Here is a 23,338-nt window from a genome sequence, read left to right on the forward strand (position 1 = left end):
TACTGTGTGTAATATAGTGTTCTATTTCTACTGTGTGTAGACTGTAGTGTTCTATTTCTACTGTGTGTAATGTAGTGTTCTATTTCTACTGTGTGTAATGTAGTGTTCTATTTCTACTGTGTGTAATATAGTGTTCTGTTTCTACTGTGTGTAATGTAGTGTTATATTTCTACTGTGTGTAGACTGCAGTGTTCTATTTCTACTGTGTGTAATGTAGTGTTATATTTCTACTGTGTGTAATGTAGTGTTCTATTTCTACTGTGTGTAATATAGTGTTCTGTTTCTACTGTGTGTAATGTAGTGTTATATTTCTACTGTGTGTAGACTGTAGTGTTCTATTTCTACTGTGTGTAATGTAGTGTTCTATTTCTACTGTGTGTAATGTAGTGTTATATTTCTACTGTGTGTAATGTAGTGTTCTATTTCTACTGTGTGTAGACTGCAGTGTTCTATTTCTACTGTGTGTAATATAGTGTTCTATTTCTACTGTGTGTAATATAGTGTTCTGTTTCTACTGTGTGTAATGTAGTGTTATATTTCTACTGTGTGTAGACTGTAGTGTTCTATTTCTACTGTGTGTAATGTAGTGTTCTATTTCTACTGTGTGTAATGTAGTGTTCTATTTCTACTGTGTGTAATGTAGTGTTCTATTTCTACTGTGTGTAATGTAGTGTTATATTTCTACTGTGTGTAATGTAGTGTTCTATTTCTACTGTGTGTAATATAGTGTTCTGTTTCTACTGTGTGTAATGTAGTGTTATATTTCTACTGTGTGTAGACTGTAGTGTTCTATTTCTACTGTGTGTAATGTAGTGTTCTATTTCTACTGTGTGTAATGTAGTGTTCTATTTCTACTGTGTGTAATATAGTGTTCTGTTTCTACTGTGTGTAATGTAGTGTTATATTTCTACTGTGTGTAGACTGCAGTGTTCTATTTCTACTGTGTGTAATGTAGTGTTATATTTCTACTGTGTGTAGACTGCAGTGTTCTATTTCTACTGTGTGTAATATAGTGTTATATTTCTACTGTGTGTAGACTGCAGTGTTCTATTTCTACTGTGTGTAATGTAGTGTTCTATTTCTACTGTGTGTAGACTGTAGTGTTCTATTTCTACTGTGTGTAATGTAGTGTTCTATTTCTACTGTGTAGTGTTCTATTTCTACTGTGTGTAATGTAGTGTTATATTTCTACTGTGTGTAGACTGCAGTGTTCTATTTCTACTGTGTAGTGTTCTATTTCTACTGTGTGTAATATAGTGTTCTATTTCTACTGTGTGTAGACTGCAGTGTTCTATTTCTACTGTGTGTAATATAGTGTTCTATTTCTACTGTGTGTAATGTAGTGTTCTATTTCTACTGTGTGTAATGTAGTGTTCTATTTCTACTGTGTGTAATGTAGTGTTCTATTTCTACTGTGTGTAATGTAGTGTTCTATTTCTACTGTGTGTAATGTAGTGTTCCATTTCTACTGTGTGTAATATAGTGTTCTGTTTCTACTGTGTGTAGACTGCAGTGTTCTATTTATACTGTGTGTAATATAGTGTTCTATTTCTACTGTGTGTAGACTGCAGTGTTCTATTTCTACTGTGTGTAATGCAGTGTTCTATTTCTACTGTGTGTAGACTGCAGTGTTCTATTTCTACTGTGTGTAGACTGCAGTGTTCTATTTCTACTGTGTGTAGACTGCAGTGTTCTATTTCTACTGTGTGTAGACTGCAGTGTTCTATTTCTACTGTGTGTAGACAGCAGTGTTCTATTTCTACTGTGTGTAGACTGCAGTGTTCTATTTCTACTTTGTGTAGACTGCAGTGTTCTATTTCTACTGTGTGTAGACTGCAGTGTTCTATTTCTACTGTGTGTAGACTGCAGTGTTCTATTTCTACTGTGTGTAGACTGCAGTGTTCTATTTCTACTGTGTGTAATGTAGTGTTATATTTCTACTGTGTGTAATGTAGTGTTCTATTTCTACTGTGTGTAATGTAGTGTTATATTTCTACTGTGTGTAATGTAGTGTTCTATTTCTACTGTGTGTAATGTAGTGTTCTATTTCTACTGTGTGTAATGTAGTGTTCCATTTCTACTGTGTGTAATATAGTGTTCTATTTCTACTGTGTGTAATGTAGTGTTATATTTCTACTGTGTGTAATGTAGTGTTCTATTTCTACTGTGTGTAATGTAGTGTTATATTTCTACTGTGTGTAATGTAGTGTTCTATTTCTACTGTGTGTAATGTAGTGTTATATTTCTACTGTGTGTAATGTAGTGTTCTATTTCTACTGTGTGTAATATAGTGTTCTATTTCTACTGTGTGTAATGTAGTGTTATATTTCTACTGTGTGTAATGTAGTGTTCTATTTCTACTGTGTGTAATGTAGTGTTCCATTTCTACTGTGTGTAATGTAGTGTTATATTTCTACTGTGTGTAATGTAGTGTTCTATTTCTACTGTGTGTAATGTAGTGTTATATTTCTACTGTGTGTAATGTAGTGTTATATTTCTACTGTGTGTAGACTGCAGTGTTCTATTTCTACTGTGTGTAATGTAGTGTTCTATTTCTACTGTGTGTAATATAGTGTTCTATTTCTACTGTGTGTAATGTAGTGTTATATTTCTACTGTGTGTAATGTAGTGTTCTATTTCTACTGTGTGTAATGTAGTGTTCCATTTCTACTGTGTGTAATATAGTGTTCTATTTCTACTGTGTGTAGACTGCAGTGTTCTATTTCTACTGTGTGTAGACTGCAGTGTTCTATTTCTACTGTGTGTAATGTAGTGTTCTATTTCTACTGTGTGTAATATAGTGTTCTATTTCTACTGTGTGTAATGTAGTGTTCTATTTCTACTGTGTGTAATGTAGTGTTCTATTTCTACTGTGTGTAATATAGTGTTCTATTTCTACTGTGTGTAATATAGTGTTCTATTTCTACTGTGTGTAATGTAGTGTTCTATTTCTACTGTGTGTAATATAGTGTTATATTTCTACTGTGTGTAATGTAGTGTTATATTTCTACTGTGTGTAATGTAGTGTTCTATTTCTACTGTGTGTAGACTGCAGTGTTCTATTTCTACTGTGTGTAGACTGCAGTGTTCTATTTCTACTGTGTGTAGACTGCAGTGTTCTATTTCTACTGTGTGTAATGTAGTGTTCTATTTCTACTGTGTGTAATGTAGTGTTCTATTTCTACTGTGTGTAATGTAGTGTTCTATTTCTACTGTGTGTAATGTAGTGTTCTATTTCTACTGTGTGTAATATAGTGTTCTATTTCTACTGTGTGTAATGTAGTGTTCTATTTCTACTGTGTGTAATGTAGTGTTCTATTTCTACTGTGTGTAATATAGTGTTCTATTTCTACTGTGTGTAATGTAGTGTTCTATTTCTACTGTGTGTAATGTAGTGTTCTATTTCTACTGTGTGTAATATAGTGTTCTATTTCTACTGTGTGTAATGTAGTGTTATATTTCTACTGTGTGTAATGTAGTGTTCTATTTCTACTGTGTGTAATGTAGTGTTCCATTTCTACTGTGTGTAATATAGTGTTCTGTTTCTACTGTGTGTAGACTGCAGTGTTCTATTTATACTGTGTGTAATATAGTGTTCTATTTCTACTGTGTGTAGACTGCAGTGTTCTATTTCTACTGTGTGTAATGCAGTGTTCTATTTCTACTGTGTGTAGACTGCAGTGTTCTATTTATACTGTGTGTAATATAGTGTTCTATTTCTACTGTGTGTAGACTGCAGTGTTCTATTTCTACTGTGTGTAATGCAGTGTTCTATTTCTACTGTGTGTAGAATGCAGTGTTCTATTTCTACTGTGTGTAGACTGCAGTGTTCTATTTCTACTGTGTGTAGACTGCAGTGTTCTATTTCTACTGTGTGTAGACAGCAGTGTTCTATTTCTACTGTGTGTAGACTGCAGTGTTCTATTTCTACTGTGTGTAGACTGCAGTGTTCTATTTCTACTGTGTGTAGACTGCAGTGTTCTATTTCTACTGTGTGTAGACTGCAGTGTTCTATTTCTACTGTGTGTAGACTGCAGTGTTCTATTTCTACTGTGTGTAGACTGCAGTGTTCTATTTCTACTGTGTGTAGACTGCAGTGTTCTATTTCTACTGTGTGTAGACTGCAGTGTTCTATTTCTACTGTGTGTAGACAGCAGTGTTCTATTTCTACTGTGTGTAGACTGCAGTGTTCTATTTCTACTGTGTGTAGACTGCAGTGTTCTATTTCTACTGTGTGTAGACTGCAGTGTTCTATTTCTACTGTGTGTAGACTGCAGTGTTCTATTTCTACTGTGTGTAGACTGCAGTGTTCTATTTCTACTGTGTGTAATGTAGTGTTCTATTTCTACTGTGTGTAATGTAGTGTTATATTTCTACTGTGTGTAATGTAGTGTTCTATTTCTACTGTGTGTAATGTAGTGTTCTATTTCTACTGTGTGTAATATAGTGTTCTATTTCTACTGTGTGTAATGTAGTGTTATAGTTCTACTGTGTGTAATGTAGTGTTCTATTTCTACTGTGTGTAATGTAGTGTTCCATTTCTACTGTGTGTAATATAGTGTTCTATTTCTACTGTGTGTAGACTGCAGTGTTCTATTTCTACTGTGTGTAGACTGCAGTGTTCTATTTCTACTGTGTGTAATGTAGTGTTCTATTTCTACTGTGTGTAATATAGTGTTCTATTTCTACTGTGTGTAATGTAGTGTTCTATTTCTACTGTGTGTAATGTAGTGTTCTATTTCTACTGTGTGTAATATAGTGTTCTATTTCTACTGTGTGTAATATAGTGTTCTATTTCTACTGTGTGTAATGTAGTGTTCTATTTCTACTGTGTGTAATGTAGTGTTCTATTTCTACTGTGTGTAATATAGTGTTCTATTTCTACTGTGTGTAATGTAGTGTTCTATTTCTACTGTGTGTAATGTAGTGTTCTATTTCTACTGTGTGTAATATAGTGTTCTATTTCTACTGTGTGTAATGTAGTGTTATATTTCTACTGTGTGTAATGTAGTGTTCTATTTCTACTGTGTGTAATATAGTGTTCTATTTCTACTGTGTGTAATATAGTGTTCTATTTCTACTGTGTGTAATGTAGTGTTCCATTTCTACTGTGTGTAATGTAGTGTTCCATTTCTACTGTGTGTAATATAGTGTTCTGTTTCTACTGTGTGTAATATAGTGTTCTGTTTCTACTGTGTGTAGACTGCAGTGTTCTATTTCTACTGTGTGTAATGTAGTGTTCCATTTCTACTGTGTGTAATATAGTGTTCTGTTTCTACTGTGTGTAGACTGCAGTGTTCTATTTATACTGTGTGTAATGTAGTGTTATATTTCTACTGTGTGTAATGTAGTGTTCCATTTCTACTGTGTGTAATATAGTGTTCTATTTCTACTGTGTGTAGACTGCAGTGTTCTATTTCTACTGTGTGTAGACTGCAGTGTTCTATTTCTACTGTGTGTAATGTAGTGTTCTATTTCTACTGTGTGTAATATAGTGTTCTATTTCTACTGTGTGTAATATAGTGTTCTATTTCTACTGTGTGTAATGTAGTGTTCTATTTCTACTGTGTGTAATGTAGTGTTCTATTTCTACTGTGTGTAATATAGTGTTCTATTTCTACTGTGTGTAATGTAGTGTTCTATTTCTACTGTGTGTAATGTAGTGTTCTATTTCTACTGTGTGTAATATAGTGTTCTATTTCTACTGTGTGTAATGTAGTGTTATATTTCTACTGTGTGTAATGTAGTGTTCTATTTCTACTGTGTGTAATGTAGTGTTCCATTTCTACTGTGTGTAATATAGTGTTCTGTTTCTACTGTGTGTAGACTGCAGTGTTCTATTTATACTGTGTGTAATATAGTGTTCTATTTCTACTGTGTGTAGACTGCAGTGTTCTATTTCTACTGTGTGTAATGCAGTGTTCTATTTCTACTGTGTGTAGACTGCAGTGTTCTATTTATACTGTGTGTAATATAGTGTTCTATTTCTACTGTGTGTAGACTGCAGTGTTCTATTTCTACTGTGTGTAATGCAGTGTTCTATTTCTACTGTGTGTAGAATGCAGTGTTCTATTTCTACTGTGTGTAGACTGCAGTGTTCTATTTCTACTGTGTGTAGACTGCAGTGTTCTATTTCTACTGTGTGTAGACAGCAGTGTTCTATTTCTACTGTGTGTAGACTGCAGTGTTCTATTTCTACTGTGTGTAGACTGCAGTGTTCTATTTCTACTGTGTGTAGACTGCAGTGTTCTATTTCTACTGTGTGTAGACTGCAGTGTTCTATTTCTACTGTGTGTAGACTGCAGTGTTCTATTTCTACTGTGTGTAGACTGCAGTGTTCTATTTCTACTGTGTGTAGACTGCAGTGTTCTATTTCTACTGTGTGTAGACTGCAGTGTTCTATTTCTACTGTGTGTAGACAGCAGTGTTCTATTTCTACTGTGTGTAGACTGCAGTGTTCTATTTCTACTGTGTGTAGACTGCAGTGTTCTATTTCTACTGTGTGTAGACTGCAGTGTTCTATTTCTACTGTGTGTAGACTGCAGTGTTCTATTTCTACTGTGTAGACTGCAGTGTTCTATTTCTACTGTGTGTAATGTAGTGTTCTATTTCTACTGTGTGTAATGTAGTGTTATATTTCTACTGTGTGTAATGTAGTGTTCTATTTCTACTGTGTGTAATGTAGTGTTCTATTTCTACTGTGTGTAATATAGTGTTCTATTTCTACTGTGTGTAATGTAGTGTTATAGTTCTACTGTGTGTAATGTAGTGTTCTATTTCTACTGTGTGTAATGTAGTGTTCCATTTCTACTGTGTGTAATATAGTGTTCTATTTCTACTGTGTGTAGACTGCAGTGTTCTATTTCTACTGTGTGTAGACTGCAGTGTTCTATTTCTACTGTGTGTAATGTAGTGTTCTATTTCTACTGTGTGTAATATAGTGTTCTATTTCTACTGTGTGTAATGTAGTGTTCTATTTCTACTGTGTGTAATGTAGTGTTCTATTTCTACTGTGTGTAATATAGTGTTCTATTTCTACTGTGTGTAGACTGCAGTGTTCTATTTCTACTGTGTGTAATGTAGTGTTCTATTTCTACTGTGTGTAATATAGTGTTCTATTTCTACTGTGTGTAATATAGTGTTCTATTTCTACTGTGTGTAATGTAGTGTTCTATTTCTACTGTGTGTAATATAGTGTTCTATTTCTACTGTGTGTAATGTAGTGTTCTATTTCTACTGTGTGTAATATAGTGTTATATTTCTACTGTGTGTAGACTGCAGTGTTCTATTTCTACTGTGTGTAATGTAGTGTTCTATTTCTACTGTGTGTAATGTAGTGTTCTATTTCTACTGTGTGTAATGTAGTGTTCTATTTCTACTGTGTGTAATGTAGTGTTCTATTTCTACTGTGTGTAATATAGTGTTCTATTTCTACTGTGTGTAGACTGCAGTGTTCTATTTCTACTGTGTGTAGACTGCAGTGTTCTATTTCTACTGTGTGTAGACTGCAGTGTTCTATTTCTACTGTGTGTAGACTGCAGTGTTCTATTTCTACTGTGTGTAGACTGCAGTGTTCTATTTCTACTGTGTGTAATGTAGTGTTCTATTTCTACTGTGTGTAATGTAGTGTTATATTTCTACTGTGTGTAATGTAGTGTTCTATTTCTACTGTGTGTAATGTAGTGTTCTATTTCTACTGTGTGTAATATAGTGTTCTATTTCTACTGTGTGTAATGTAGTGTTATAGTTCTACTGTGTGTAATGTAGTGTTCTATTTCTACTGTGTGTAATGTAGTGTTCCATTTCTACTGTGTGTAATATAGTGTTCTATTTCTACTGTGTGTAGACTGCAGTGTTCTATTTCTACTGTGTGTAGACTGCAGTGTTCTATTTCTACTGTGTGTAATGTAGTGTTCTATTTCTACTGTGTGTAATATAGTGTTCTATTTCTACTGTGTGTAATGTAGTGTTCTATTTCTACTGTGTGTAATGTAGTGTTCTATTTCTACTGTGTGTAATATAGTGTTCTATTTCTACTGTGTGTAGACTGCAGTGTTCTATTTCTACTGTGTGTAATGTAGTGTTCTATTTCTACTGTGTGTAATATAGTGTTCTATTTCTACTGTGTGTAATGTAGTGTTCTATTTCTACTGTGTGTAATGTAGTGTTCTATTTCTACTGTGTGTAATATAGTGTTATATTTCTACTGTGTGTAATGTAGTGTTATATTTCTACTGTGTGTAATGTAGTGTTCTATTTCTACTGTGTGTAATATAGTGTTCTATTTCTACTGTGTGTAATGTAGTGTTCTATTTCTACTGTGTGTAATATAGTGTTCTATTTCTACTGTGTGTAATGTAGTGTTCTATTTCTACTGTGTGTAATATAGTGTTCTATTTCTACTGTGTGTAATATAGTGTTCTATTTCTACTGTGTGTAATATAGTGTTCTATTTCTACTGTGTGTAATATAGTGTTCTATTTCTACTGTGTGTAATGTAGTGTTCTATTTCTACTGTGTGTAATGTAGTGTTCTATTTCTACTGTGTGTAATATAGTGTTCTATTTCTACTGTGTGTAATATAGTGTTCTATTTCTACTGTGTGTAATGTAGTGTTCTATTTCTACTGTGTGTAATATAGTGTTCTATTTCTACTGTGTGTAATGTAGTGTTATATTTCTACTGTGTGTAATGTAGTGTTCTATTTCTACTGTGTGTAATGTAGTGTTCCATTTCTACTGTGTGTAATATAGTGTTCTGTTTCTACTGTGTGTAGACTGCAGTGTTCTATTTATACTGTGTGTAATATAGTGTTCTCTTTCTACTGTGTGTAGACTGCAGTGTTCTATTTCTACTGTGTGTAATGCAGTGTTCTATTTCTACTGTGTGTAGACTGCAGTGTTCTATTTCTACTGTGTGTAGACTGCAGTGTTCTATTTCTACTGTGTGTAGACTGCAGTGTTCTATTTCTACTGTGTGTAATGTAGTGTTCTATTTCTACTGTGTGTAATATAGTGTTCTATTTCTACTGTGTGTAATGTAGTGTTATATTTCTACTGTGTGTAATGTAGTGTTCTATTTCTACTGTGTGTAATGTAGTGTTCCATTTCTACTGTGTGTAATATAGTGTTCTGTTTCTACTGTGTGTAGACTGCAGTGTTCTATTTATACTGTGTGTAATATAGTGTTCTATTTCTACTGTGTGTAGACTGCAGTGTTCTATTTCTACTGTGTGTAATGCAGTGTTCTATTTCTACTGTGTGTAGACTGCAGTGTTCTATTTATACTGTGTGTAATATAGTGTTCTATTTCTACTGTGTGTAGACTGCAGTGTTCTATTTCTACTGTGTGTAATGCAGTGTTCTATTTCTACTGTGTGTAGACTGCAGTGTTCTATTTCTACTGTGTGTAGACTGCAGTGTTCTATTTCTACTGTGTGTAGACTGCAGTGTTCTATTTCTACTGTGTGTAGACAGCAGTGTTCTATTTCTACTGTGTGTAGACTGCAGTGTTCTATTTCTACTGTGTGTAGACTGCAGTGTTCTATTTCTACTGTGTGTAGACTGCAGTGTTCTATTTCTACTGTGTGTAGACTGCAGTGTTCTATTTCTACTGTGTGTAGACTGCAGTGTTCTATTTCTACTGTGTGTAATGCAGTGTTCTATTTCTACTGTGTGTAATGTAGTGTTCTATTTCTACTGTGTGTAATGTAGTGTTCTATTTCTACTGTGTGTAATATAGTGTTCTATTTCTACTGTGTGTAATGTAGTGTTATATTTCTACTGTGTGTAATGTAGTGTTCTATTTCTACTGTGTGTAATGTAGTGTTCCATTTCTACTGTGTGTAATATAGTGTTCTATTTCTACTGTGTGTAGACTGCAGTGTTCTATTTCTACTGTGTGTAGACTGCAGTGTTCTATTTCTACTGTGTAATGTAGTGTTCTATTTCTACTGTGTGTAATATAGTGTTCTATTTCTACTGTGTGTAATGTAGTGTTCTATTTCTACTGTGTGTAATGTAGTGTTCTATTTCTACTGTGTGTAATATAGTGTTCTATTTCTACTGTGTGTAATGTAGTGTTCTATTTCTACTGTGTGTAATGTAGTGTTCTATTTCTACTGTGTGTAATATAGTGTTCTATTTCTACTGTGTGTAATATAGTGTTATATTTCTACTGTGTGTAATGTAGTGTTCTATTTCTACTGTGTGTAATGTAGTGTTCCATTTCTACTGTGTGTAATATAGTGTTCTGTTTCTACTGTGTGTAGACTGCAGTGTTCTATTTATACTGTGTGTAATATAGTGTTCTATTTCTACTGTGTGTAGACTGCAGTGTTCTATTTCTACTGTGTGTAATGCAGTGTTCTATTTCTACTGTGTGTAGACTGCAGTGTTCTATTTCTACTGTGTGTAGACTGCAGTGTTCTATTTCTACTGTGTGTAGACTGCAGTGTTCTATTTCTACTGTGTGTAGACTGCAGTGTTCTATTTCTACTGTGTGTAGACTGCAGTGTTCTATTTCTACTGTGTGTAATGTAGTGTTCTATTTCTACTGTGTGTAATATAGTGTTCTATTTCTACTGTGTGTAATGTAGTGTTCTATTTCTACTGTGTGTAATATAGTGTTCTATTTCTACTGTGTGTAATATAGTGTTCTATTTCTACTGTGTGTAATGTAGTGTTCTATTTCTACTGTGTGTAATATAGTGTTCTATTTCTACTGTGTGTAATGTAGTGTTATATTTCTACTGTGTGTAATGTAGTGTTCCATTTCTACTGTGTGTAATATAGTGTTCTATTTCTACTGTGTGTAGACTGCAGTGTTCTATTTCTACTGTGTGTAGACTGCAGTGTTCTATTTCTACTGTGTGTAATGTAGTGTTCTATTTCTACTGTGTGTAATATAGTGTTCTATTTCTACTGTGTGTAATATAGTGTTCTATTTCTACTGTGTGTAATGTAGTGTTCTATTTCTACTGTGTGTAATGTAGTGTTCTATTTCTACTGTGTGTAATATAGTGTTCTATTTCTACTGTGTGTAATATAGTGTTCTATTTCTACTGTGTGTAATGTAGTGTTCTATTTCTACTGTGTGTAATATAGTGTTCTATTTCTACTGTGTGTAATGTAGTGTTATATTTCTACTGTGTGTAATGTAGTGTTCTATTTCTACTGTGTGTAATGTAGTGTTCCATTTCTACTGTGTGTAATATAGTGTTCTGTTTCTACTGTGTGTAATATAGTGTTCTATTTCTACTGTGTGTAATGTAGTGTTATATTTCTACTGTGTGTAATGTAGTGTTCTATTTCTACTGTGTGTAATGTAGTGTTCCATTTCTACTGTGTGTAATGTAGTGTTCTATTTCTACTGTGTGTAGACTGCAGTGTTCTATTTCTACTGTGTGTAGACTGCAGTGTTCTATTTCTACTGTGTAATGTAGTGTTCTATTTCTACTGTGTGTAATATAGTGTTCTATTTCTACTGTGTGTAATGTAGTGTTCTATTTCTACTGTGTGTAATGTAGTGTTCTATTTCTACTGTGTGTAATATAGTGTTCTATTTCTACTGTGTGTAATGTAGTGTTCTATTTCTACTGTGTGTAATGTAGTGTTCTATTTCTACTGTGTGTAATATAGTGTTCTATTTCTACTGTGTGTAATATAGTGTTCTATTTCTACTGTGTGTAATGTAGTGTTCTATTTCTACTGTGTGTAATGTAGTGTTCCATTTCTACTGTGTGTAATATAGTGTTCTGTTTCTACTGTGTGTAGACTGCAGTGTTCTATTTATACTGTGTGTAATATAGTGTTCTATTTCTACTGTGTGTAGACTGCAGTGTTCTATTTCTACTGTGTGTAATGCAGTGTTCTATTTCTACTGTGTGTAGACTGCAGTGTTCTATTTCTACTGTGTGTAGACTGCAGTGTTCTATTTCTACTGTGTGTAGACTGCAGTGTTCTATTTCTACTGTGTGTAGACTGCAGTGTTCTATTTCTACTGTGTGTAATGTAGTGTTCTATTTCTACTGTGTGTAATATAGTGTTCTATTTCTACTGTGTGTAATGTAGTGTTCTATTTCTACTGTGTGTAATATAGTGTTCTATTTCTACTGTGTGTAATATAGTGTTCTATTTCTACTGTGTGTAATGTAGTGTTCTATTTCTACTGTGTGTAATATAGTGTTCTATTTCTACTGTGTGTAATGTAGTGTTATATTTCTACTGTGTGTAATGTAGTGTTCCATTTCTACTGTGTGTAATATAGTGTTCTATTTCTACTGTGTGTAGACTGCAGTGTTCTATTTCTACTGTGTGTAGACTGCAGTGTTCTATTTCTACTGTGTGTAATGTAGTGTTCTATTTCTACTGTGTGTAATATAGTGTTCTATTTCTACTGTGTGTAATATAGTGTTCTATTTCTACTGTGTGTAATGTAGTGTTCTATTTCTACTGTGTGTAATGTAGTGTTCTATTTCTACTGTGTGTAATATAGTGTTCTATTTCTACTGTGTGTAATATAGTGTTCTATTTCTACTGTGTGTAATGTAGTGTTCTATTTCTACTGTGTGTAATATAGTGTTCTATTTCTACTGTGTGTAATGTAGTGTTATATTTCTACTGTGTGTAATGTAGTGTTCTATTTCTACTGTGTGTAATGTAGTGTTCCATTTCTACTGTGTGTAATATAGTGTTCTGTTTCTACTGTGTGTAGACTGCAGTGTTCTATTTATACTGTGTGTAATATAGTGTTCTATTTCTACTGTGTGTAGACTGCAGTGTTCTATTTCTACTGTGTGTAATGCAGTGTTCTATTTCTACTGTGTGTAGACTGCAGTGTTCTATTTCTACTGTGTGTAGACTGCAGTGTTCTATTTCTACTGTGTGTAGACTGCAGTGTTCTATTTCTACTGTGTGTAATGTAGTGTTCTATTTCTACTGTGTGTAATATAGTGTTCTATTTCTACTGTGTGTAATGCAGTGTTCTATTTCTACTGTGTGTAGACTGCAGTGTTCTATTTCTAATGTGTGTAATGCAGTGTTCTATTTCTACTGTGTGTAGACTGCAGTGTTCTATTTCTACTGTGTGTAATGCAGTGTTCTATTTCTACTGTGTGTAGACTGCAGTGTTCTATTTCTACTGTGTGTAATGCAGTGTTCTATTTCTACTGTGTGTAGACTGCAGTGTTCTATTTCTACTGTGTGTAGACTGCAGTGTTCTATTTCTACTGTGTGTAGACTGCAGTGTTCTATTTCTACTGTGTGTAGACTGCAGTGTTCTATTTCTACTGTGTGTAATATAGTGTTCTATTTCTACTGTGTGTAATGTAGTGTTATATTTCTACTGTGTGTAATGTAGTGTTCTATTTCTACTGTGTGTAATGTAGTGTTCCATTTCTACTGTGTGTAATATAGTGTTCTGTTTCTACTGTGTGTAGACTGCAGTGTTCTATTTATACTGTGTGTAATATAGTGTTCTATTTCTACTGTGTGTAGACTGCAGTGTTCTATTTCTACTGTGTGTAATGCAGTGTTCTATTTCTACTGTGTGTAGACTGCAGTGTTCTATTTCTACTGTGTGTAGACTGCAGTGTTCTATTTCTACTGTGTGTAGACTGCAGTGTTCTATTTCTACTGTGTGTAATGTAGTGTTCTATTTCTACTGTGTGTAATATAGTGTTCTATTTCTACTGTGTGTAATGCAGTGTTCTATTTCTACTGTGTGTAGACTGCAGTGTTCTATTTCTAATGTGTGTAATGCAGTGTTCTATTTCTACTGTGTGTAGACTGCAGTGTTCTATTTCTACTGTGTGTAATGCAGTGTTCTATTTCTACTGTGTGTAGACTGCAGTGTTCTATTTCTACTGTGTGTAATGCAGTGTTCTATTTCTACTGTGTGTAGACTGCAGTGTTCTATTTCTACTGTGTGTAGACTGCAGTGTTCTATTTCTACTGTGTGTAGACTGCAGTGTTCTATTTCTACTGTGTGTAGACTGCAGTGTTCTATTTCTACTGTGTGTAGACTGCAGTGTTCTATTTCTACTGTGTGTAGACTGCAGTGTTCTATTTCTACTGTGTGTAATGTAGTGTTCTATTTCTACTGTGTGTAATATAGTGTTCTGTTTCTACTGTGTGTAGACTGCAGTGTTCTATTTCTAATGTGTGTAATATAGTGTTCTATTTCTACTGTGTGTAGACTCCAGTGTTCTATTTCTACTGTGTGTAGACTGCATTGTTCTATTTCTACTGTGTGTAGACAGCAGTATTCTATTTCTACTGTGTGTAGACTGCAGTGTTCTATTTCTACTGTGTGTAATGCATATCTCCACCCTTATGTATATGTTACAGCCAACTATGTATTTATACAGTATTTGTCTGTATCAGATTGTGGTTATGTATCTGTTCTATTTCTGCAGTGCCTAATGAACTGCAATATACACCGTGTAGAAACAGATAAATAATGACCTGCAATATAGACACTGCAGAAATAGAACAGATAGATATTGCAAGTCATTCTATACAGTTGAAGTGGGAAGTTTACATACACCTTAGCCAAATACATTTAAACTCAGTTTCACAACTCCTGACATTTAATCCTAGTAAAAATTCCTGTTTTAGGTCAGTCAGGATCACCACTTTATTTTAAGAATGTGAAATGTCAGAATAATAGTAGAGAATTATTTATTTCAGCTTTTATTTATTTCATCACATTCCCAGTGGGTCAGACATTTACATACACTCAATTAGTATTTGGTAGCATTGCCTATAAATTGTTTAACTTGGGTCAAACGTTTTGTGTAGCCTTCCACAAGCTTCCCGCACACGCTTTTTCAGTTCTGCCCACAAATGTTCTATAGGATTGAGGTCAGGGCTTTGTGATGGCCACTCCAATACCTTGACTTTGTTGTCCTGAAGCCATTTTGCCACAACTTTGAAAGTATGCTTGGGGTCATTGTCCATTTGGAAGACCCATTTGCTACCAAGCTTTAACTTCCTGACTGATGTCTTGAGATGTTGCTTCAATATATCCACATAATTTTCCCTCCTCATAATGCCATTTATTTTGTTAAGTGCACCAGTCCCTCCTGCAGCAAAGCACCCCAACAACATGATGCTGCCACCCCCGTTCTTCGCGGTTGGGATGGTGTTCTTCTATTTTTGTTTCATCAGACCAGAGGACATTTCTCCAAAAAGTATGATCTTTGTCCCCATGTGCAGTTGCAAACCGTAGTCTGGATTTTTTATGGCATTTCTGGAGCATTGGCTTCTTCCTTGCAGAGCGGCCTTTCAGGTTATGTCGATATAGGACTCGTTTTACTGTGGAAATAGATACTTTTGTACCTGTTTCCTCCAGCATCTTTACAAGGTCCTTTGCTGTTGTTCTGGGATTCGCACCAAAGTACGCTCTTCTCTAGGAGGCAGAACCCGTCTCCTTCCTGAGTGGTATGACGGCAGCGTGGGCCCATGGTGTTTATACTTGCGTACTATTGTTTGTACAGATGAACGTGGTACCTTCTGGCATTTGGAAATTGCTCCCAAGGATGAACCAGACTTGTGGAGGTTTACAATTTTATTTTTTGAGGTCTTGGCTGATTTCTTTTGATTTTCCCATGATGTCAAGCAAAGGGGCACTGAGTTTGAAGGTAGACCTTGAAATACATCTACAGGTACACCTCCAATTGACTCAAATTATGTCAATTAGCCTATCAGAAGCTTCTAAAGCCATGACATAATTTTCTGGAGTTTTCCAAGCTGCTTAAAGGCACAGTCAACTTAGTGTCTGTAAACTTCTGACCCACTGGAATTGTGATACAGTGAGTTATAAGTTAAATAATCTGTCTGTAAACAATTGTTGGAAAAATGACTTGTGGCATGCACAAGTAGATGTCCTAACCAACTTGCCAAAACTATAGTTTATTAACAAGAAATGTGTGGAGTGGTTGAAAACGAGTTTTAATGACTCCAACCTAAGTGTATGTAAACTTCCGACTTCAACTGTATCTGTTCTATTTCTACACTGTGTATATTGCAGCTCATTATTTATCTGTTCTATTTCTGCAGTGTCTATGTTGCAGTTCATTAGACACTATAGAAATAGAACAGATAGATAACGACCTGCAATATGGACACTGCAGAAATAGAACAGATAGATATTGCAGGTCATTATATCATTATATATCTGTTCTATTTCTACACATTGTATATTGCAGGTCCATATCCAGCTCTGCATGTCTATGATTCATTCCTCAGACTATCACTATCAGTGGCAGTTACCGATCCCCACCATTATACAGTGTAATAATGTACATCCAAGTGTGTGTGTGCATGCATCTCCTAAAATAGGCCTACTGCTCTCCCCTTCTCTGAGCAGGATCAGGCAGGAGGGAGATTCCCCACTGCTTATCGTCAACACAGCTGTCAGCACACACACACCTACACACACACTCTCACTCCCTCAATCCTCTCACTCTGTCTCTTATTCACTATCTCTCTCTAACTGACTCACACATACACACATTCTCTCCCTATCTCTCTAGCTCACGCTCTCTCTCTCTCTCTCTCTCTCTCTCTCGCTCTCTCTCTCTCTCAATTCAATTCAATTCAATTCAAGGGCTTTATTGGCATGGGAAACGTGTTAACATTGCCAAAGCAAGTGAGGTAGATAATATATAAAGTGAAATAAACAATAAAAATTAACAGTAAACATCACACATACAGAAGTTTCAAAACAATAAAGACATTACAAATGTCATATTATATATATATATATATATATATATATATATATATATATATATATATATATATATATATATATATATATATATATATATACAGTGTTTTAACAATGTACAAATAGTAAAGGATGTGGATGAGTCTCTCTCTCTCTCACTCACACTCACACTCTCTAACACACACACACACACATACACAAAATAGCAATGCTCCCTTCAGGTGAATCGATAACAGTGTGTATGTGTGTTATTTCTCATACCTGAATGTTGACACTGTGTTCCTTTTCTCCTCTATACAGGTCTGTGGTTAATCAGCTGCAGCCATGTGTGACCAGACGTTTTTGGCCATCACTTTCGGGCCGTGTGACAGCTGCTCAGAGAACCGCCCCTTGATGAATCTATACATCAAGACTGAACCCATCAACTACTGCTCACTATGCATGGAGATTGTACGTCTCTTTACCCATGACCTCTAACCTCGGATAGATTTGAGATTCTTTATGTATTTTTAGGGGGTTGGAGAGGACCCCATCTGAGAATGCAGCCTCCCTATCTGTCTGATATACAGTAGCAGCGAGCCTCTTTCAACAAACACACACACACACACCATTCCTGGATGAATTCACCACCTAATTTTATCTGTACTCCCTTCTCTCTGGCAGCTCATCCACACTTACAGCAACCTTGTCTTTCACTTCTCTAAACAACAATAGGTGCAAAAACACCTTTCAAAGGAAAATAACATACATTTAAACAAGGAAACTGCAATGTGGTAAAATAAAATATGGAAAATGTGATTTTTCTGTCAAGTATTTACATGAACATTATTAGAGGAAAGTTAGGCTATATTTAGTACAATTACTACCAAAGACAGTCATAGTGGCTTCTCTGGAGCGAGAAAAACAGAGATATAGAAAGAGAGGGAGAGGTAGAGACTTGCCAGAGAGCGAGTGAGACAAGAGACAGGGAAAGAGGGGGAGAAGGGGAGAGAGCGGGGGAGAAGGAGCACATCAGCGCGGCAGCAGCATCAGGGGCATATTCATTAGTCCAAACAAAAACTAGAGTTCATATTGGAAAAATGCAGGTAGGTCTCTCCGTTTCGTTCCGTTTGCTTCCGTTTAAGAAACGTTTTGCAACAGAATCGGCGTAATGAATACGCACCAGCTGTAGGAAGGCAGAGCCGCCTTGACGGGAGCAGCCAGCGCGCGACTAAAAACATCTGCTCTTGCTGTTCCCTTTTCTGTCCTTTCCCCGTTCCCTTCTTTCGTTCCTCCTCTCTAAAGATGGCGTGCCAGGGCCTTGCGAGCGGCGAGACTCTGAAGTCGCTGAAGGCGGAGAGCGAGACGCTGAGGAAGAAGCTCGAGGAGGAGCGGAAGAAGCTGCACGATGTGGAGTGTGAGTTTAATGGGAGGGAGAGGGGCCTCGCGATGCACAAAATGTTTACTGTCTGTACCCTAAACATGAAAGTTATGCAGAAGCTATTATTATATCCGTTATTATATCCCAACTGAATTTGATATTCATGCCAAAAATCATCTGACATGTAATTTCCAGAGATTTGCCCGTGGCCATGAAAGCGCATTAGATAAACTACCAGAAGATAGTTAATAGAGAGCATTGCAGCAAAGTTTTCCTGCATCAGGGTGATCAAATAAATATCCTACCTATTCATTTACACGACAATTCATTGTCATTACTAGAGTTTTTAACTGCGCGTGTGTGTGTGTGTGTGTGTGTGTGTGTAGTGGAGAAGGTAGCTGAGAAGGCAGAAGCTCTTGGTGAGTTAAACATGAAGACTCGGAGGACACTGAAGGGCCATGGCAACAAGGTGCTCTGTATGGACTGGTGCAAAGACAAACGACGCATTGTCAGCTCCTCACAGGTATGCACACACACGAACTGCTCTCTTTTCCTCCCTCTCCACCCTATCCCCCTATCCTCCTTCTATTCTACTGTCATTAGTGTGTTTTGGTCACAACCCTGTCCATGGTGCTGAACTCCCTGACTCCACTTATATCAATTACTCCTCCTCTTCATTCCTCCCTTCTTCCCTTCTCTCCCCTCTCTCCTCCCTTCTTCATTCATTTTCCTTGTCTTCTGTCTACCAGGATGGGAAGGTCATCGTATGGGATGCTTTCACCACCAATAAGGTTAGTAAAAGCAGCCGGAGTGTGTGTGAGTGCACTAATGGCAGCCTAATTCAGTCCCATGGTGGAGCGGTCTTAACCAGGCTTATTTACGTTAATGTATATGCACACTGTGTTCTAGGAACATGCAGTGACCATGCCGACTACGTGGGTGATGGCGTGTGCCTACGCCCCCTCTGGCTGTGCCATCGCCTGTGGGTGAGTCTCACCCTAACCTCTGACCTTTAACCCCTTAGCCCCAAGAAAGGTATTGGCTTGATGCTGAAGTACTGGCTTGAGGGCTTGATGTTAAAATCTCTCTCTCTCGTCTGTCTGTCTGTCTGACAGGGGATTGGATAATAAGTGCTCAGTGTACCCTCTCTCATTGGACAAGGACGAGAACTTGGCGGCCAAGAAGAAGTCGGTTGCCATGCACACCAACTACCTGTCCGGCTGCACCTTCACCAACTCTGACATGCAAGTTAGGGACTAGACACACACATACATGCACACACACACACACACACACACAGACATAGACACACTCAGACACACACAACACAATGAGGAGAGGGAAGGAAATTGAGATTTTCAGAACAAGGAGGAGTGAATGGATAGAGGGAGGGAGGAATAGAAGGAAGGAAATATTAGATGTTTAAGGCTGTTAATAATTCATCTCTGCTAGACAGGAGAGGAACTGTTGAGAATTATAGCCGGATGAGGAGAAGGTGATGAGAGAAAGCGTGAGAGAGAGGAGAGGAAACAGAGAAGTTGCCCATAGAGAGAGATGGCCGTCCATTGTGAGTGTATTAATAGACATTAAGAGGCCTTTATCTGTCAGAGCTGAAAACTCATACCTAAGGGGGCACACACACAATCTACGTCTCCCTAATGCACTGGGGTCTGTTGGTGGGTGTTGAGCTGTGAAGACGTGTGTGTGTGTGTGTGTGTGTGTGTGTGTGTGTGTGTGTGTGTGTGTGTGTGTGTGTGTGTGTGTGTGTGTGTGTGTGTGTGTGTGTGTGGAATAAAGCACAGGGCTGTGGAGAGTCGAGACTACATTGCCCCAGTCAATCTCAGTTCAGTCTCACTTTCATATCATTATTGTATGACGGGGATGTTTCATATCTTTGTCTGACTGACAGGGGGATGTTTCATATCAACCGTTTGGTTCCTATTGAATACACAGTTAGCACATTTGGTTCCTAGTGAATACACAGTTAGCACATTTGGTTCCTAGTGAATACACAGCACATTTGGTTCCTTGTGAATACACAGTTAGCACATTTGGTTCCTAGTGAATACACAGTTAGCACATTTGGTTCCTAGTGAATACACAGTTAGCACATTTGGTTCCTAGTGAATACACAGTTAGCACATTTGGTTCCTAGTGAATACACAGCACATTTGGTTCCTAGTGAATACACAGTTAGCACGTTTGGTTCCTAGTGAATACACAGTTAGCCTGTTTGGTTCCTAGTGAATACACAGTTAGCACGTTTGGTTCCTAGTGAATACACAGTTAGCACGTTTGGTTCCTAGTGAATACACAGTTAGCACGTTTGGTTCCTAGTGAATACACAGTTAGCCCGTTTGGTTCCTAGTGAATACACAGTTAGCACGTTTGGTTCCTAGTGAATACACAGTTAGCACATTTGGTTCCTAGTGAATACACAGTTAGCACATTTGGTTCCTAGTGAACACACAGTTAGCACATTTGGTTCCTTGAAAGTTGTAGGAATGTATGTTTTTGGCTTCACGTTGGTTGCGAGAACGAAGCCATACGTTTCCTGACCGGTAAAACAGATTTCTTTATTTAAATGTTCTGAGAACAGAAAATAACATTTAGCCTGTTCTGGGAATGTTTATTTTTAGGTTGTAGGGAGGTTGTGAGAACGTTTTACTCTGATTCCTTGAACCTTTTCTTAACACTGTGAGAATAGACATTATAGGTTATTTGGAGGTTTTAGAATAACTTCTTTAAAACTTTCACTGAATGTTTCTGCTAGCTTATTTTGGGTTAACTTTTTTGAAGTCCAAGCATGATTGAAAACGTAGAAATTAATTTCCTTAGTCATTAATCATGCAAACACATGCATTTTTTGTGTCACTGCATCAATGAGATTTGAACCTATAATCTAATGTTCTCTATCCATGGAATTAGTCCACTGCCCCACCAGGATGGAGCTAGCATGCCATGTTTTTTTACACATACAAAGCTGTTCATTTTGTCTATTCAAACAGACCCCATTTCAAAGGAAATAAGCACTCATTAAGATGTGGCCAATTAATGTGCGTTGCTGTGTGTGTGTGTTTCAGTATCCTGATAAAGTGTGTGTGTGTGTGTTTCAGTATCCTGATAGTGTGTGTGTTGCTGTGTGTGTGTTTCAGTATCCTGATAAAGTGTGTGTGTTGCTGTGTGTGTTTCAGTATCCTGATAGTGTGTGTGTTGCTGTGTGTGTTTCAGAATCGTGACAAAGTGTGTTGCTGTGTGTGTGTTTCAGTATGCTGATAAAGTGTGTGTGTGTGTGTGTTTCAGTATCCTGATAAAGTGTGTGTGTGTGTGTTTCAGTATCCTGATAAAGTGTGTGTGTTGCTGTGTGTGTTTCAGTATCCTGATAAAGTGTGTGTGTGTGTGTAGATCTTGACATCCAGTGGGGACGGTACCAGTGCGCTGTGGGACGTGGAGAGTGGTCAGCTGCTGCAGAGTTTCCACGGTCACTCTGCTGATGTCCTCACTCTGGACCTCGCCCCCTCTGAGACTGGAAACACCTTCGTCTCCGGGGTCAGTGTGTGTGTGTGTGTGTGTGTGTCTCCTATCTATCTATCTACAGTGCCTTGCGAAAGTATTCGGCCCCCTTGAACTTTGCGACCTTTTGCCACATTTCAGGCTTCAAACATAATGATATAAAACTGTATTTGTTTGTGAAGAATCAACAACAAGTGGGACACAATCATGAAGTGGAACGACATTTATTGGATATTTATTGGATATTTCAAACTTCAAACAAATCAACAACAAAACTGAAAAATTGGGCGTGCAAAATTATTCAGCCCCCTTAAGTTAATACTTTGTAGCGCCACCTTTTGCTGCGATTACAGCTGTAAGTCGCTTGGGGTATGTCTATCAGTTTTGCACATCGAGAGACTGACATTTTTTCCCATTCCTCCTTGCAAAACAGCTCGAGCTCAGTGAGGTTGGATGGAGAGCATTTGTGAACAGCAGTTTTCAGTTCTTTCCACAGATTATCGATTGGATTCAGGTCTGGACTTTGACTTGGCCATTCTAACACCTGGATATGTTTATTTTTGAACCATTCCATTGTAGATTTTGCTTTATGTTTTGGATCATTGTCTTGTTGGAAGACACATCTCCATCCCAGTCTCAGGTCTTTTGCAGACTCCATCAGGTTTTCTTCCAGAATGGTCCTGTATTTGGCTCCATCCATCTTCCCATCAATTTTAACCATCTTCACTGTCCCTGCTGAAGAAAAGCAGGCCCAAACCATGATGCTGCCACCACCATGTTTGACAGTGGGGATGGTGTGTTCAGGGTGATGAGCTGTGTTGTTTTTACGCCAAACATAACGTTTTGCATTGTTGCCAAACAGTTCAATTTTGGTTTCATCTGACCAGAGCACCTTCTTCCACATGTTTGGTGTGTCTCCCAGGTGGCTTGTGGCAAACTTTAACCAACACTTTTTATGGATATCTTAAAAAAATGGCTTTCTTCTTGCCACTCTTCCATAAAGGCCAGATTTGTGCCAGAGATCCACCTCAGCTGTAGATCTCTGCAGTTCATCCAGAGTGATCATGGGCCTCTTGGCTGCATCTCTGATCAGTCTTCTCCTTGTATGAGCTGAAAGTTTAGAGGGACGGCCAGGTCTTGGTAGATTTGCAGTGGTCTGATACTCCTTCCATTTCAATATTATCGCTTGCACAGTGCTCCTTGGGATGTTTAAAGCTTGGGAAATCTTTTTGTATCCAAATCCGGCTTTAAACTTCTTCACAACAGTATCTCGGACCTGCCTGGTGTGTTCCTTGTTCTTCATGATGCTCTCTGCACTTTTAACGGACCTCTGAGACTATCACAGTGCAGGTGCATTTATACGGAGACTTGATTACACACAGGTGGATTGTATTTATCATCATTAGTCATTTAGGTCAACATTGGATCATTCAGAGATCCTCACTGAACTTCTGGAGAGAGTTTGCTGCACTGAAAGTAAAGGGGCTGAATAATTTTGCACGCCCAATTTTTCAGTTTTTGATTTTTGAAAAAAGTTTGAAATATCCAATAAATGTCGTTCCACTTCATGATTGTGTCCCACTTGTTGTTAAAAATACAGTTTTATATCTTTATGTTTGAAGCCTGAAATGTGGCAAAAGGTCGCAAAGTTCAAGGGGGCCGAATACTTTCGCAAGGCACTGTATCTATCTATCTATCTATCTCTCTGTCCCTCCCCTAACATGTCTGTTT

General features: G+C 37.1%; 1 protein-coding gene across 3 annotated transcripts in view; it reads left to right on the plus strand.

The window, feature by feature from the left end:
* LOC110514837 (guanine nucleotide-binding protein subunit beta-5b) overlaps window positions 1–23,338 on the plus strand; it is a 54,511-nt gene that overhangs the window by 9,345 nt on the left and 21,828 nt on the right. Inside the window, exons 2-8 of one of the 3 annotated variants that reach the window (XM_036963421.1) lie at window positions 17,035–17,184; window positions 18,019–18,130; window positions 18,481–18,617; window positions 18,844–18,885; window positions 19,004–19,080; window positions 19,210–19,342; window positions 21,500–21,643. In XM_036963421.1, the coding sequence (XP_036819316.1) occupies window positions 17,059–17,184; window positions 18,019–18,130; window positions 18,481–18,617; window positions 18,844–18,885; window positions 19,004–19,080; window positions 19,210–19,342; window positions 21,500–21,643 (771 nt within the window). In that variant the 5' untranslated portion in view covers window positions 17,035–17,058. Of the gene's footprint in view, window positions 1–16,885; window positions 17,185–17,217; window positions 17,820–18,018; window positions 18,131–18,480; window positions 18,618–18,843; window positions 18,886–19,003; window positions 19,081–19,209; window positions 19,343–21,499; window positions 21,644–23,338 lie in introns of those variants that run through there. The other 2 variants (XM_036963422.1, XM_036963423.1) reach the window with 2 other exon arrangements.

This window comes from Oncorhynchus mykiss, chromosome 26, assembly GCF_013265735.2.
Source record: "Oncorhynchus mykiss isolate Arlee chromosome 26, USDA_OmykA_1.1, whole genome shotgun sequence".
Lineage (NCBI taxonomy): Eukaryota > Metazoa > Chordata > Actinopteri > Salmoniformes > Salmonidae > Oncorhynchus > Oncorhynchus mykiss.